The sequence below is a fragment of the Neomonachus schauinslandi genome, chromosome 1 (assembly GCF_002201575.2).
Source record: "Neomonachus schauinslandi chromosome 1, ASM220157v2, whole genome shotgun sequence".
In the NCBI taxonomy this organism is placed as follows: Eukaryota; Metazoa; Chordata; class Mammalia; order Carnivora; family Phocidae; genus Neomonachus; species Neomonachus schauinslandi.
The window spans coordinates 110908085-110926143 of NC_058403.1; the positions used below are offsets into that span (position 1 = coordinate 110908085).

At 36.5% G+C, this 18059-nt stretch overlaps 1 protein-coding gene and 1 pseudogene across 6 annotated transcripts in view; one reads left to right on the forward strand and one right to left on the reverse strand.

The window, feature by feature from the left end:
• The window catches only part of RNF13 (ring finger protein 13), a 169388-nt gene that overhangs the window by 88780 nt on the left and 62549 nt on the right, over nucleotides 1-18059 (reverse strand). For 4 of the 6 annotated variants that reach the window (XM_044920294.1, XM_044920291.1, XM_021685945.1 and 1 more), the window contains one exon: nucleotides 6859-6984. In XM_044920294.1, the coding sequence (XP_044776229.1) occupies nucleotides 6859-6984 (126 nt within the window). Of the gene's footprint in view, nucleotides 1-6858; nucleotides 6985-12609; nucleotides 12645-18059 lie in introns of those variants that run through there. The other 2 variants (XM_044920296.1, XM_044920297.1) reach the window with 2 other exon arrangements.
• Nucleotides 3300-3999, forward strand: LOC110576745 (annotated as a pseudogene).

Below are 18059 nucleotides of genomic sequence, written 5' to 3' on the forward strand. Positions count from 1 at the left end.
TTCATTCAGCAAATACTGAGCACACACCAAGTGCGACACACTGTATCAGACACTAAAACGATAGAATCTAAAACATTATCTTTTCCTCACAGAGATTAAAGAATATATAAAAGAAAAAGTGATTAAATGGGATTAAGTAATATATTAAAGAAGAAGTGATCTATTCAACTTGGAGAAAAATCAGGAAAGGTTTCAAATTACTTCATCTTAGAGCTAAAATAAGGTCAGGCTGTCCAGATGAAGAACATGGTAAAAATCAGATGGAAAGGGACAGACTGCTCAACGCATATGCAGACTTGTAAAACTCTTGAAGGTCAAGGTGAGAGGGCAGGCAAAGTACAGACGTGACTTGAAAGAAAGGCATAAGTCAGATAAAGCGGGTGTGTATGCCAGCTAAGTTTTATAAAAGTCATATTCCAACAGAAAATGAGTATCAACATATTCCTTATCATCTACAATCCAAATGTAATTCCATGTCAGGAAAAAACAAAAACAAAAGGTAGAAGGAATAATATCTAAGTCCATTCAGCTTCTTGATAATTGGCCTATATGACTTTGCAGCTGCATCATTCAAAAATAATCATTAGAGCATAAAATGGTAATAAAATTCAGAAGTACATGCAGTGCACCATATCTGTTTACTAAGCTTCCCTAAAGTTCAATTAAAATAAAAGGACTATTTGAAGAAATTGTTGACTTAGTATTAAAACCATATGATGAAAATATCTTGGATGGCAGTAGCAATGAACAGACTTCTGATAACTAACCTTTATTTGGTTATAAACATAGAAATTTGTGTAGTTCTGAAAAGTTCTATTTTAAGTGATTTTAGTGTTCTTGAAATAACCAGTTATTTTTACAATTAAGGGGAAAAAAGTCATATTTCCCACTGGGATGCCAATTCAAGTCTTCTGAAAACTGCCTCGGGAGATTACATTTTTCTAATTAAAAAATTCAGTAACACCTTTATCAGAGCCAGCAATGTTTTTTAACTTCAAATACTCACCCAAAACTAGCATTCCCAAACAATTACATTTCGTCACAGTAAAGAACAGCATTGTACAAAGATAAACAAAACAACATTGTTTAGCTTTTCCTCTAAAGAGCTGCATTTTTCAGAGGATATAGTTTTTGTCAGTGAATAAAAGTGATTGTTTTCAGAATAAGCAACTGGCAGATAATCAACAGTTCTTACTAGCCTTCTGGACATCCTATATATCCAAAAACTAATTCTGAGTATGGGTTTTGCCACATTTCTTTAGAGCAAGATAAATTAAAAGGCTCAGGTGGGCTTCTCTCAACAGAAGACAAAAAATTAAAACAGTGCTCTCTTTAACTTAGAATGTTACAAACAGTGCAATTGCCTACCTTCCAAAAATTGCTAATTGCATTTCTCCTGTCTTATTGGCTATCTGAGTCAGAAAGCATTTGGGATAGTCTGTATAGAAAAAGTGTGCCATTTTCTTTATTGTAGAACACAACTTCACTTCATCACTGACTTCTAAGGAAGAAATAAGAGAAGTCTAGGTTTCTTCAATTATAGTACAACACTCATCTTTAAAAAAATCTAAAGAATTTCAAAAAGTAAACCCTGAAATACCCACCCCATCACCAAGATTACTGCTACCACCAATTACTGAAAGATCTTGATGAAATTTTACTTCTTTTCCCTTCTGCTCTCCACAATGGCAAGGGTTCCTTTCTCCAAGGAAAGCTTTGTAAAATACAGCTAGCTAATTCACATTTGTCTGAGATAATATGAGTATCATTTTTAATAGGAGGCATGACAAAAAATATAACCTTGCAACTACTATCAACTGCAGCATTCTGTATAGGGCTGAATTAAGCATTTCTAGTACTTGGTCCCAGGATGGTACATTGTAATAAGAAAGTTATTTTTTTAACTAGTTTCTTAAGTCAATGCATTCATACAGAATTGTATATATATATGAATGAACCCCTATTTTATACAAAGAGCTATTTTTTAAAAAAGATTTTATTTATTTATTTGACAGAGAGAGACACAGCGAGAGAGGGAACACAAGCAGGGGGAGTAGGGCAGGGAGAAGCAGGCTCCCCGGGGAGCAGGGAGCCCAATGTGGGATTCGATACCAGGACCCTGGGATCATGACCCGAACCGAAGGCAGATACTTAATGACTGAGCCACCCAGGCGCCCCAAGAGCTATTTATTTTCAATTCAGAAAAGTACTATAACATACATTCTAAGTGATTAGGTTCTATAACATACCTAATAAAAAACTATATCTAATCATCAATTTGGAAGCCCAGAAAATACAGGCATAGGTTTTTGATCTGAAGATTATAGCTAACAAAGCTAACAGCCTATCAACCAATGACTACCCTTAGAAAAAGAAATGCTCTTTGGGATAAGATTCCAGTTGTTTTTCCAGTAACTATGATAAATTTATCCTTATTTCATACTACCTTGATAGGTGATCCATACTTCTTGTGTATTCATGAAACTTATATTTTATACGTTACATGCTGGCATGACTGAACTGTCCTTTATAAACCACAATAGAAATTTCACACTCAACTGTCACTGAGTTATTGCATCATAGTGTGACTTATCAGTTAATAATTTAGTTTCTGAAAGATCCATGTGATGGTTAGTTGTATGTGTCAACTAGGCTAGGCTAAGAGATTCCAGAGAGCTGGTAAAGCAGTATTTTGGAGTGTGTCTGTGAAGGGGTTTCTGAAAGAGATCGGCATTTGATTCAATAGACTAAGTAAAAAAACATCTACCACTCTTATCAGTGTGGGTGGGCATCATCCAATTTGTTGAGGGCCCAAATAGATGAAAAGGTAAAGGGAAGACAAATTCCCTCTCTCTTGCTGATATCCACCTGTCCTGCCCTCAGACATCAAAGCTCTTGGTTCTTGGACCTTTTGACTCCAAACCATTAGCTCCCTTGGTTCTGAGGCCTTGGGACTCACACTGAATTATACCACTGGCCTTCCTGGTTCTCCAGCTTGCAAACAGCAGATTATGAGAAACTTCTAGGCCTAATAGAAGTAAGCATCTTTGCCATCTTTATTCTTACTCTATTTTACACCACTGGTAAGAAGTGTAAAACATCAATGGCTATTACCTGCTGCTTACTTACTGTGTGCAAGGCACCGTTTGATAAGCATTTAATATTGATTATTTCATTTGACCCTCATAACAATTCTATGATGTAGGGAACATAACAATTCCTATTTTACAGATAAAGAAATTGAGGCACACAGAGGTAAAATAACTTTCCTGAGATCACACGGCTAATAAACAATAAAAATGGGATTCAGTTTAGTCAGACAGACCAGAGACACTTTTGGAAGCAACAGCATGATAGCTGCCCAAGGAGAATCCCAAGTCCAATTCATATTTGTATTGGTTGGCGATAGTGGTACTAGAAAAACTATGTTTGTGAAACATCATCTGACTGGTGAACTTGAGAAGTACATAGCCACCTTGGGTGTTGAGGTCCATCCCCTTGTGTTCCATACCAACAGAGGACCTATTAAGTTCAATGTATGGGATACGGCTGGTCAGAAGAAACTTGGTGGGCTGAGGGATGGTTATTACATCCAGGCCCAGTGTGCCATTATAATGTTTGATGTAACATCAAGGGTTACTTACAAGAATGTGCCTGACACAGAGATCTGGGACAAGTACGTGAGAACATCCCCATAGTGCTGTGTGACAACAAAGTAGATGTTAAGAACAGGAAAGTTAAGGCAAAATCTATTGTCTTCCACTGAAAGAAAAACCTTTAGTACTATGACATTTCTGCCAAAAAAGTAACTACAACTTTGGAAAGCCCTTCTTGTGGTCTGCTAGAAAACTAACTGGAGACCCTAACCTGGAGTTTGTTGCCATGGCTGCTCTTGCCCCACCAGAGGCTGTTAGAGACCGAGCTTTGGCAACACAGTATAAGCATGATCTAGAGGTTGCTTAGGCAACTGCTCGCCTGGATGAGGATGATGACCTGTGAGAAAGTGCAGTGTGAAAAAGTCTAGTTTGTTTGTTTTTTTGTTTGTTTTGTTTTTAAGATTTATTTATTTGAGAGAGAGAGTGGGAGAGAGTATGCGGGGGGCGCACAGAGGGAGAGAGAGAAAATCTGGAGCAGACCTTACGCTGAACAAGAAACCTGACATGGGGCTTGATCTCTGAGATCATAACTTGAGCCAAAACCAAGAGTTGGATGCTTAACTGACTGTGCCACCCAGGTGCCCCCAAAAGTCCAGCATGCTTGCCACTTTATTATATAGCTGAGCAGGACTTGTGCTTAATCTTTGGGATGCTGAAGGAGATGAATGGGTTTCGAAGTGAATGTGGCTGTTTAAAAAGTACCTTCATTTTTTGGATGCATATTTGGCTGTTTTGGAATGCAACTGTTTCCTTCCTGAGTTTCACATAAAAGACTGCTATAGTCACATCACAATATCCAGTGGTAAAATCTAATTTGTCGCTGTCATTCCCTTTCCTTTTAGTTTAGAATCAGAATAAAGCTGTATTTCAAATGAAAAAAAAAAAAAAAAGGGATTCAAAAGTATGCAGTATGTAGTATTCCAGACCTTAATTAAAATTAATGTGTCTTCCCTGTAAACTGAGGTCTCATATTTTTAACATAACTGAGGCAAGACAGAAACCATTAGGAAAAACATGAGTAAGGAATCTTTAGCCTTAAATGGCTACTCTGTTGTTTATTTGTGAAGGAAAGATAGCAGAGTTTAAAAACATGTACAACAGAGTGGGACCTTATTCATTAGAACTGTATCTACATGGTGAGGTATAACGAGAAAATTTCTAACATTTTTCTTTCTAAGATGAGAATCCTAACATTTTTACATGTACATGTTTTTTAAAAATGCATTATACACATAAGTAGAAGGTTACTACTATACTACATAGCTTGATTTACCAAACCTTTATTGCTCTTCTACTATGCACCACGATACAAATTAGGTAATAACTATAATTAAAACATGAACTCTAAACACAGCTCACAAGTGAAATATATATATAATAAATAATAATAATGTGATAAAGGGTAAAGGAGATATTTACAAAGTGGAAGAGTGGCAAATTGAGCTGGAATGATTCATTCTATCAGGGCAGAAAAAAAGTTAGGCTTCCAGAAAAGATAATATCCTCAGCTAGCACTTAAATGTCATCTTGGACAGAGCTCTTGGACAGAGGAAATAGTATATACAAAGGCACAAAGGTATAGTCAGCATTGTTACAACAAGTCGAGAGACTTCAAGGAGGTGGAATGGCTGCAGCATAAAATTCAAGGCAGGAAATAGAAAGAGATGAGCTGGAGTACAGCTAATCATAAAACTCTATTAGAAGCACTCAGACTCGTGATGAGGATCCACTAAAGGGACAAGAGGACTAATAAGCCTACCTATTCATTCCAGAGTTGTGTTTTCACCATCAAAAATAAACATTCAATGACAGTATTTCCTTAAATTTTGCAGTGACCCACCTTCCATCCCCAACGAAGAAAGTTATTTAAAAAAAAAAGTATTGTAGTTTCTAGTTAATAAAGACTAGACTGAGCCAAAAATTACATAGCATAATAATGCAATAAACCTTAGAATCAGCAAATTTTAGTTTACTTTTAACTTCTTAGCAGCAAGAAATTAATGAAATATTACAATAATGTTTCCTTTTTGTTGAAACAATCTGCAATTATTACAGTTTAGTTCTGGACCAAATCTTAAAATGGCTTAAATTCAAATTACTATAAAAAAGACATATAATTCTGAAGAGCAGGAAATCTACATTTGACTTCAAGCTCTAATTTATTTCCCATTTAAAGGCAACTAAGAGTTTAGATTTGGAAATGATATAAAACAGTAACAACACCTATCATTTACAAAGTGCTCTACATTTCCAAACCCTTTTTCAGTTATTATTTTATTCCTTTAATAAGTTTATTATGGAAGTGTCAATTCTTTCATGAAATGCAAGGAGCAGAGACAAAAATTCAGGCACAACAGGGGTCTGTTCCTACTGAACAAATCATCTAAGATCAAGCTATGTCAAGTCCATGAAGTAATATCCCATGTCTATTCTCTAAGATACATGCTAGAAACTACATGACACTCAGGTCTGAGGTAGTTCAGTAAAAGTAACATCAAGGCATATTTTATAAGAGGCCTCAATGTGGCTCTTCGGCCAAGACCATCCAAAACTATTTTTGTAAAGACAGTATTAAAAGTATCAAAAAACCACACCTTTAGAACAGCACTGATGATAGTGAGGGAAGTCCTATGGCAAACTTTGTTTTACTATCTGACCTAACCCACACCAGGAGACAAACTTTGTACAGGTGACAGAGTTAGCTTATTGCAAAAGAGAAATCCCAATGTCAACATAAATATAAATATATGTGTAGTATTGGTCATGGAAGAGTAAAGGCATAAAACTGAAGGTTCATGTTTCCATTCGTAGATTAGATCAAGCAATATTCTACTGTTAAACCACAGTTCAAGATTCCCAACAACCACCTGAAAATTTTTAGAACGAAGTGCAATCATTTTTATCCTTGTCAATTTGTTTACAATCTTGTAGAAACTATGAACCGTGCGAGCTGTCCTCCTTTTTGTACTGGCTGCTAAAGGCTTAGAGTCAATTTTGTGGCAGATGAATAAAACTTAAATAAACCTGCTCCTCTCTTGCTTGCCTTCACCAACTTCCCATTTTCCTTTCATCCTCACCTTCTTTTTTTAATCTGGATGAACTGCATAAACCTTCTTAAAGCCTTTCTGAAACAAGGGAGAATTTAAGGTAGATAAACTAAAAAAAGTTAAAAAAAAAAAAAAAGGAAAAAAGAAAACATTACCTTTACATCAAAATTACAATCAAGTCTTCTAATTAACACGATGAAAGTGCCAGATGAATTATCTTTTAGTGGTGGAGGCACTATGGGTTCACAGGCATTCTCCGGTTTTGAGTTAATCAAAAAACCCTGAAAAAGAATTGGCAAGAAGTTTTTTTTCTCCGTTAAACTCAAAAAATCAATTCAACTTACTTCTACATCTTTTAAATTTGCTTCATGTATTTTGCATTATGCTAGATGAATTATCTGGGAGCTACGACAGTTCCTAGCCTCCAAATGCTCACAATCCCAGGACTTCTAAAGTAGTATTTGATTTCGTAAGCACTTAGTTTTTTAAAGTTCATTCCAATTCTCCCATTAAAGTTTGGTTGTTGTTGTTGTTGTTGTTTTTTAATCACACATAAGCCCATCACCCCAAAGACAAACCACTGTTAGCATGTTGGTATATTTTCCAATGATCACTGGCATTTCTAAACCAAGTAAATACTTTTTTAAAATTAACTTTTACATTTCTTTCATGTTATCAAACAATGAAAATGCACATTTCTAGGTATCTGTTCTATAGAAATATCAGCCTGAGTATATAAAGATATATATAGAAAGATGTTCCCTGCTACATTGTTTTTAATAGCAAAAGCTGGAAATCATGCACATCAATACGGCAGCCATTTAAAAAAACATTCAATAGGGCGCCTGTGTGGCTCAGTCCGTTAAGCGTCTGCCTTCGGCTCAGGTCATGATCCCAGGGTCCTGGGATCAAGTCCCACGTTGGGCTCCCTGCTCAGCCGGGAGCTTGCTTCTCCCAATCCTCTCTGCCTTCTACTCGTGCTTGCTCTCTCTCCCTAGTGCCCTCTCTCTCTAATAAATGAAATCTTAAAAAAAAAAAACAAAAAAAAAAACAGAAAAATGGAGCCATTAAAAAGAATGAGGTAAATCCATACACTCTAAATTAAAAAGATATCCATAAAATAACTATTAATTTAAAAAGTTAAATCAAGTCGCTTTCCCAGAAATACAGGATGGTTTGACATCAGAAAATATATTACATAAAATGTTAATTAACAGAAAAAAAAGTTACATTTACAGATTAGAAAAGAAAAATCAAATGACTATCTCAACAGATGTAAAACACTGAATAAATACATAAAAAGATCACCAAATTCAGTTAATTTGTAAGAAGTGAACAATTAAAGCTATGACACAGTGCCTTTTTTTTTTTTTTAAGATTTTATTTACTTATTTGACAGAGAGAGACACAGCGAGAGAGGGAACACAAGCAGGGGGAGTGGGAGAGGGAGAAGCAGGCTTCCCGCCGAGCAGGGAGCCCGATGCGGGGCTCGATCCCAGGATCCTGGGACCATGACCTGAGCCGAAGGCAGCCGCTTAATGACTGAGCCACCCAGGTACCCCGACACAGTGCCTTAACAATAGTCCTCCTATATGATATGTGAATTGGTCACACCAACCACCTATCCAGAGGATATGGCAATTTCTCCTGCCTTAAGCTGCACTGATTGGCTTGTAATGGGAAATGCTTTTGCATGTTTCAGGAATAAAATGCAGCATACCTTCATTTATTTATAAAATAGATCCCCTTCTTGATTCTATAAAGCACTTGGTTTTTATTTTGCAGAGAAACAGAACTGTGGTTATCCTTCCAACAATGAGTATTTGCTTCAATCCATGTTAAATTCATACCCTGCTGCCTTTTCTATGCCTTTCTGCACAAACACTAACTTTTTGCTTTAGTGACAAATCACACAGTGCAATTCTTTTCAAGATACTTGTAACAGCAATTAAACTCAACCCATATAGTACCAACAAGGAATATAACTCAACTGAAGTGAAAATAATATGAACAGCTATGGCTTAATTTCCCATGTCTGGCGAAGTCAACTCCATTGTAATTGCCACCTAGTGGAGAGCAACTGAAAGACACATCCCAATTTCAGGTATGTTAAAACACAGGGTAATAAAATAAATGCATTGTAGCATCAATTAATTTATGGTATGTACAGATACAAAAAAAGATCTACAAGTGAAACTGGAAAAGGGGTTTTGCTTTTTAATAACTGTTTTGTTATATCTGTTATGACAAATGTGTATTATTTTTAAACATAATATTTACAAAAGTCAAATAAACGTTAAGCTAAAAGTCCAAAAAACAATCTAGTTGCATTAACAGAAAACTGAATGAAGTCTTAAAAAAAACAGTTCTTAAATTATTAAATATCATCTTTCCTGCAGACTATGCTAAAAGAATAACTTTCTAAATCAACTTACTAAATCTTATCCTTCCCAGAGATGTGAGTCACTTAAAACTAAGTGCAAACTTACTTTGTATCATTCACAAAGTCTACAAGGTAGTGTAATGGGCTTTGTCAATTAATTTGGCACAACTCCCTGGTCCCTTGAATGAGAATGGCCAAGAAGGTGCTACCTTAAGCCCCATCCACATGCCTACTATCACCTCTCAGAGCCAATCTCTTCTTATTGAAAGGATGCTTACTCTGTAATCAAAGATCCTCATCTCAACCTTCTGACAGGGGCACTTTATGCCAACATGTAGGAAGCCCAAGAAAACTACCAAGGCCTAGGAGACTTAAACTAGATGCCCATCTATCCTCTCTTCATTGTTGTAATTCTCTGATGTTTAAACAAGAATGCTGGACAAAAATAATGCATGCAGACTGGCACCTCAATATCATCAAATGTATAATGCAACAGGCCTACAATATATAAATATGTCAATTTCTTTTGAAAGCTTTTGTGACTATACATAAAGCAAAGTACACAAAATATAATTTTCCAGCTTGATGAATTTTCACAAACTGAACACACCTGTATCTGGAAATAGAACATTAACAGTACTCCAGAAGTTCCCTTCATCCTCCCTGCCAGTCACTATTCCTCAAACCCCATCCCTAATGTCACTACACAGACTTCTAACAGCTTCATTTTGCCTAATTTTACATTTGACATAAACAAAACCATATAGCATAGTAAATGGCCTTTTAGACTTCTCTCTCTCAATGCTGTATTTGTGAGATTCAGCCCTACTGTTGAGCAACTGTACTTGGCGGATCTTTTACTGCCATTTCTATATAGTATTACATTGTGTGACCATGCCAAAATTTATTCTACTGTTGATGAGCATTAGGGTAATTTCTAGTTTAGGAGCTATTACAAATAGTGCTGCTATAAACATTCCATGGACATTAACACATGTACACATCTGTTAAATATATACATAAAAGTAGAACCATAGGCTATCAAACTGGATCATAGGGTGTCAAGCTTTAGTAAACACTGCCAAGCTTTCCAAAGTAGTTTGGGTTACCACTTTTTAACTGCAAAATGACCTAAACATAAAAATCATACTGAATATAATTTTGCTTTAATGCTTCAGAAGGTATTTAGAACTACAATATTTCACTAATTTCAGTATTTCAATAAACATTATGGAAAAATTACTTTCATTGATAAATTACACTGGTTAATAAGTGCACAAGTAGGTAGATAATTTGATAAAGTGGTTTTGTTTAAAAGATTGTTTCAGGCTAAAAAGAGCTTTAACCTTCCTCCCCTTCAGTCTGCACTAAATGTTAAACTATATAAATAGTAAAATTAAGAGCCTGGGTGGCTCAGTCGGTTAAGCGGCTGCCTTCAGCTCAGGTCATGATCTCGGGGACCTGGGATAGAGCCCTGCATCTGGCTCCCTGCTGAGCAGGGAGTCTGCTTCTCCCTCTCCCTCTGTTGCTCCCCCTGCTTGTGCGCACTCTCTCTGTCAAGTAAATAAATAAAATCTTTAAAAAAAAATAGTAAAATTTAAAAAAGTATATGCAGTTATAATGTCAACAAAAATGTTGAAAGCAAGGCAGCAGTACATCTTTCCCTTTGTAAGAGTATAAAAGTTAAAAGCAGAACAAGAGAGACAGAGAGGGGTGAGTTATTTTGTTAGTATCTGAGGTTGTAAATTAACTAGTTAATTGCAGTAACAGCAAGGAGTTAACATTTGTGGAGCCATGGCACTCAACACTCTGTGTTGGGCACTATGCTCTTTCAATGTTCTAATTCAGTTAATCTATGCAATAACCCAAGGAGGTAACTACTATTATTATCCTTATTTTGAAGATGAGGAAACTAAATCTCAAAAAGGTTAGGTAACTTGCCCAAGGTTACACAGGAGGCATGCAATCCCAGGAAGTCTGACTCCAGAATCTATGTTCTCAACCACTATGCTATACTACTTTCCATAAGATGACAAAACAAAATAAAACCCAACTAGGTGAAAACCAAAATGGGCAACAAAAACAAGAATGAACATTTACAAAAATGAAAAAGCCAAAATGTTAGTCTAAATGGCAATTAAGGCTGATTGCAAAATCTGATACAAGTATTTCAAACAACGAAGATGTCAAAGGAAACTTTGTCATAATTTTTACATTCAAACATAGACCAAAGAGTTACACTGATCAGACTTTATTAGCTAACATTTTCCTTATGTGAGACAGATGGATTTATTTATATCAACAACTTTCTATGATTTTAAAAATACCCACTGCTCTTTTCCCTAATTTTTTATCAGATCATTCTGACAAAATTTACCCATAATTTTCACATACAGGACACATTTAATTCCTTTTTCACAAATAGCTGGAAATTATGCTCTTCTTATACAGTAAAATGTCCTTTAACCACTACTCATGTTACTTTAAGTTCCTTTAACACTATGCTCTGAATACACTGGTCTCATTTCCTAAGGGCTCTTTGTAAGAGGATTAATAAGATTGAGTTCTTTCCAATATTAATTATTTGGCTAAGGACTAACAGATCCAATAAGAGAAAACAAAGTATAAACAACACGCAGTACAACTGCACACAACAGAGCAAATCAAACTATGGGAGGCAGTAACAGAAAAAGTGGCATTTGACTTGGTTCTTAAGCTTTACAATATTTTAATTTGGGGCCAAAACCCGAACATACTACTATAAATGATCTGACCAATATAACAACAGATAGCCAGGATTGGATCCTGGAATACAAGAAGGTTATTAGTGGAAAAACCTGTGAAATCTGAAAGAAGTCTGTACTTTAATATATTGTATAAATTTTAATTTCTTAGATTTGATAAAGGCACCATGGTTATATAAAATGTTAACATTAAAAGAAACTGAGTAGGGGCATCTGGGTGGTTCAGATGGTTAAGTGTCCGCCTTCGGCTCGGGTCATGATCCCAGGGTCCTAGGATCGAGCCCCACATCTGGCTCCTGGCTCGGCGGGGAGCCTGCTTCTCCCTCTCCCTCTGCCTCTCCCCTGCTCATGCTCTCTCTCTCTCTGTATCTCTGTGTCTCAAATGAATAAATAAAATCTTAAAAAAAAAAATTAAAATAAAAAAAAGAAACTGAGTAAAGAGGAAACTCTCTGTACTATTTTTTTAGCCTTTCTATGTCTAAATTTATTTCAAAAAATTTTTTAAAATAAATCAAACACATCAACAACAAGAAGGTAACAATAGGAACTATCACTCTTTAACCTGCTCTTGACTGTACACTTCTTTTAATGCACTGTAACTGATGTATTGATGTTTCTGGCAAACACACTGCAGTTTTTCTTTAACAAATTTTTGACAGATGCTGCTACTAAGCTATTTTTCCCCTTTTTTCAGCACCTATCTTTTAGGACTCAAGGGCAAAACATTAGTATTTTAACCATTCCAAGCTTCATGCCATTTGCAAATTTAATAGTCATACCTTCCATGTCTTTCTGCACATCACTGAGGAAAGCACTGAATAAGACAGAAATTTGAGGGTTATATAATAATTAAAGGTCAAGTCTTTAACTAAATTATAAGAAAAGGTTGTTTAAAAAAAACAAATGCACAAATCTAGATATTACATTTGTGGCATTTTTTAAATCACTAACCAATTATCTTTCATCTCAAAGTTACATCTCCCCTTGTATACTGTCAGAATTCTCCTCAGTAACCTTTTTCGGTTATATATTTTACCATTGAGTTAGATTTTAGGTCTTAATAATATCTGATTAAAAGATGTCAAAAAATACAATAAGCCCATAAATAACTGAAAACATTAAATACTTAAAAGTGCTAAATCAGTAAATACTACTTAGACCAACTATATAATTTTTAAAACATATTATTTCTGAAAAAGTTCAAAAAGCATTAAAAACAAAATTTGGTTCATATTAATATTCTAGGAATGTCAAACCTCAAAAAAGAAGTCCCAGACTACTATATGTATTAATTGCACTGAGATTAAAAACAAAAAAAGAAAAAGCATAAAAATTTATACAATGTCAATACACAGTTCTAAAATCACCCATCTTGAGAATTTACTCCAATAAGAATTTTTGAGTGATTTATTTTAAAAAGATTTGATAATTAGCATGTATCAATTACCTACTAAGATGCTAAGATTACTTCTACTTCCCAGCCATGACCGAGTAACAGGGACTAGTTTTATCCTCTTGGTTTAAATAACTAGAAAATTAAACAGAGTATGAAATGTCAGCTTTCAAAGAATGGATAACAGCACAAGACAGCAATTGCTGAGAAGAAAGAAATAAATTCAATGAGCCCTGCAAATACCTCAGCTCACTGCCTAAAGAAATTCCAAGCCTCAGAACAGGGCAGGAGAACCCAGAGTCTTGTGGTCTCAGTGAGTTGAGGAGACAGAGTTCAGAGTATGGAGAGGCCAAGGCAGCTAAGGTTTTCTGGGACACCATATTGGGAATAAGGGAGCTACAAAGAGAGAACTCTAGATACATGAAGGTGTCCACTCACGTCCTTGGCTGAGTAATAATCTGCATTTTGTGGGAGGGAGCTACCAAAAGTGAGAATGAAAGGAGTAAGCAGAACAACCCCTGGAGTCTACACAGGGCTGGGAATTGTATTCTTAATGGCCACAGTGGGAAAACTTTCTAATACAGAACATCAAATAGAGTCCTCAGGAAACTACTGCCTCAGAAATGGGCCAAAGGAGCCCTAAACATTTGAAGTGAATGAAAATAAAAACACAACTTACCAAAATTTGTGAGACACAACTAACATAGTACTTATAGCACTAAATATTTATATTAGAAAAGAGGAAAAGGTCCTCCATATTCATCTAAAGAAACTAGAAAAAATGGGGGAAAGCAAACAAAACCCAAAATAAGAGCAAGAAATAATAAATAATAGCTATGTTCCTTACCCTAATGCTTTGGATATGTATTACTATAGACAAGTGGACAGACTTAAAGAAGTTGAATAACTCGCCCAGTGATAGCACCATAATTTGAAGCCTAGTAACACTGACCCCAAAGCCAATGTTCTTCCCATTTTAGCACAGTACTCATCTCCACAAATATAGGGATTAAACCAGCACTAAGTTTCAGGTTTCCCTATTCTCAGCCTAGCACTGTAATAATTTTATCATTGTGCTAATATAATCACCACCTTTATGGCAAAAGTTCACATGCGCTTATTATTAAAATTATTAGCAGTCTAAGTCACCTTTTTTTCTTCCCCCTCTTATACCTTTCTATTATCCTATTAATCCCATCTTTCATTGCATTACGTAGAAGTTTGATACGTGGTTTATAGACAACTGGTTTTTCGACTCATTTGTGGCTGTTGAAGTTAACTATCATAACTAAACTGAAGTCCTAGAACACACAGACAGCTTTATGCTCACAAATGAGAATCAGAAATCACAGGCATTATCATCCCCGTTTTAGAGAAGAAAATACTTAAGCTTCAAAGAAGATAACACACCCAAGATTCAGCTGCTAATTGATGGTGCTGTGAGTCACATTGACTCAAAAATTCCTAAATGAGACATATAAAACAAGCTAGACATAAAGGTGTAAAGGTGACCCCAAGATGTTGGTATATCTCCAATATATTTCCTACTTGTCAGATAGCAAAATAAATCCTAAAGTTGGAATTTTTATCCTCAAGTTTTTTTCCACAGAGCTTCTGAGGGCAAGCAGAAAACAGATGGCATAAATCACCCTAAAAACAGCAAATATCAGGCTACCAGATTCTTAAATATGGTTTTTCTTTCTTTTTTTTTTTTTTTTTAGATTTTATTTATTTATTTGACACAGAGAGAGACAGCGAGAGAGGGAACACAAGCAAGGGGAGTGGGAGAGGGAGAAGCAGGCTTCCCGCTGAGCAGGGAGCCCGATGCGGGACTCGATCCCAGGACGCTGGGATCATGACCTGAGCCGAAGGCAGACGCTTAATGACTGAGCCACTCAGGCGCCCCTTAAATATGGTTTTTCATGCTCACTGAAGAACACTAATGAAACCCTGAGATGGCAAACTGCTCAATATATTTATGGACATTTTGGTTATTTCCTACTTCATAATTTATTCCCAACAGGTCAACCTGAAACATTAATTGCCACATTTTGATGCTTTGTTTTATTTTTTTTTTAAGATTTTTTATTTATTTATTTGACAGAGAGACACAGCTAGAGAGGGAACACAAGCAGGGGGAGTGGGAGAGGGAGAAGCAGACTCCCCGCTGAGCAGGGAGCCCGATGCGGGGCTTGATCCCAGGATCCTGGGATCATGACCTGAGCCGAAGGCAGACGCTTAACGACTGAGCCACCCAGGTGCCCCGATTCTTTGTTTTATTGATACACTGGTTCATTGAACAAATTTGCTAAATCCCTACTATAACTCAGGTACTCCCAGAGATAAAGATTCTGCCTTCAAGAAATTTACATTCTATGCCAGACACTGTAGTATAACAGAAATGAGTATGATAAAGTATCCGTTGCTTATGGAGACCTCTAGTGTAACATTCTCCTTCCTGGTTTTACATTTATCAACTTTTCAATTTGTAAATTCTGAATATAGCTCTTTTATCTATTCATACTGGTAAAATTGCTCAGACAGGACTGAGAAAATACTCCCACAAAATTGCAATCATTTTGAGTACACATACTTACCCAATATTTAATATAAAAACTGAGAAGCTACCAACTATAAATCATATAAGTAAGTCTCAAATTAGAAGTCCTCTTAATGTCCAAACAGTATCTCTATAAAAGCAGAGGATATAGGGGCACCCCGCATTGGGCTCCCTGCTCAGCCAGGAGCCTGCTTCTCCCTCTCCCACTCCCCCTGCTTGTGTTCCCTCTCTAGCTGTCTCTCTGTGTCAAATAAAAACTAAAAAAAAAAAAAAAAAAAAAAGCAGACGATATAGAAGAATATTCTTATTATCAAAGAGATTATTTTAAAAGACTAGGAGAAACTGTTCCTTCAAAACAACTGCTCTGTTAAACCAAGAATGATAGTTATTAGGTTGATGAGAAATTTATGCTAAAGGAGAGCTAAAGTAAGAAAATCAAAAGTTTGTGGCATTTGAGCCACAACCCACTTCCCCGACACCATTAGGTCAGTCAGATGGAAGCTCCACTCTGGACTGCAGTGGCAAAGACCATAGGGCTCCTTTTCCCCTCAGCTCCAGTTAAGGAATATGGTATCTCAGCAGGAAGGGAAGGTCACCACCATTTGTCATCCTCTCCAGCTCTAAACTGCAAAGGCTAAATCCTGGTGAATATGGCAAAGTACACAAAACCAAGAACACTGGGGCCCTGGTCACCTTCACCCTAGCTCACCTTCAGGACAAAGGATCCATGCTGAGAGGGGCAAACAGTAGATCAGAGACAACTATCTCCAACCAGCACACTGCACATAAAGCAGGGAGTCACCAAAAATGAAAATGTGGTTTGTGCTAGGCAATCATTCAAGAGATACATAGATTTTAGTAATAAAGAAACAAGCACAGGAAACAGTAAGTACACAGTCATTTCCTAGATTAGAAAACCAGTGAGGCTGATGCATTTTGAATGAAGACAATTCCAGATCAATGGCTCAGAAAGTCTGCCCGGTAAGACAGGCAGTCTGTGAGAAAAGACCTCCAAAGTTCTTCCTAAAGAAATTTACTTTATTTGAAACAGAGTGTGGGAGGGGTACGCCTGGGTGGCTCAGTAGGTTAAACGTCTAACTTCAGGTCAGGTCATGATCTCAGGGTCCTGGGATGGAGTCCCAGGTCAGGTTTCCTGCTCAGTGGGGAGTCTGTTTCTCCCTCTCCCTCTGCCCCTCACCCCCCACTCATACTCTTGCTCTTTCTCTCTCTCAAATAAATAAATAAATCTTTAAAAAAGAAAAAGAAAGAGAAAGAGAGTGAGTGAGTGTGGGGTAAGTTCAAACCTAAGGGCATTTAAAAAGAGGTAAAAGAAGAAATAGAAAGGACAATTAGAAAACACCTTGAGACAAATGTAAATGAAAACACAACATACCAAAACTTAGGTGATGTAGCAAAAGTAGTGCCAAGAAAGAAATTTATAGCTATAATTGCTTACATTGAAAAAGTAAGAAATACTGCAAATCAACAACCTAACTTATACTTTTAAGAAACAAGAATAAGAAGAACTAAACCCAAAGCTAGAAGAAACAAGGGAATAATAATTATTACAGCAGAGATAAAGGGGAATTATTAAAAAAAAAAAATTAAAAAAAAATAGAGGGGCATCTGGGTGGCTCAGTTGGGTATGCATCCGACTCTAGTTTTCAGCTCAGGTCATGATCCCAGGGTCCTGGGATCCAGCCCCGTGTCAGGTTCCCTGCTCAGTGGGGAGGCTGTTTCTTCCTCTCTCTACCTCTCCCCCTGCTCGTGCTCTCACTCACTCACTCACTCACTCTCTCTCAAATAAAATCTTTAAAAAAAATTGGAGTGCTAGATGTGTGGTCCCAACTCTTTGCTTCTCAGAAGGAAGCTGGGAATTAGGGGTTCCTTCTTGATTGTATGATGCTGTAGTGAGGGTAGGATTTGTGGCAAGAGTAAGTCTCAGTCTTTCCTGTAAAACTATGTCAGTATTTTCTTAGTTGTTTGATTTGTAGGAATCACCTAGCTAGGTTCTGGATTTCTCTCAGAGGGAATTACTCCATGTGTAGCTGTATATTCTGTGCATTCATGGGAGGAGGGAAAATCCAAGAACTTCCTATGTCAACATCTTGGTCTGGTGTCTATATTCATATCATTGTACAAGCATCACTACCATCCATCTCAGAACTTTTTCATCTTCTCAAATTTAAACTCTGTACCCTTAAACAAGGTCTCCATTTACCCTTCTTCCTACCCACTGGCAAACTACCATTCTATTTTCTGTCTCTATGAACCTG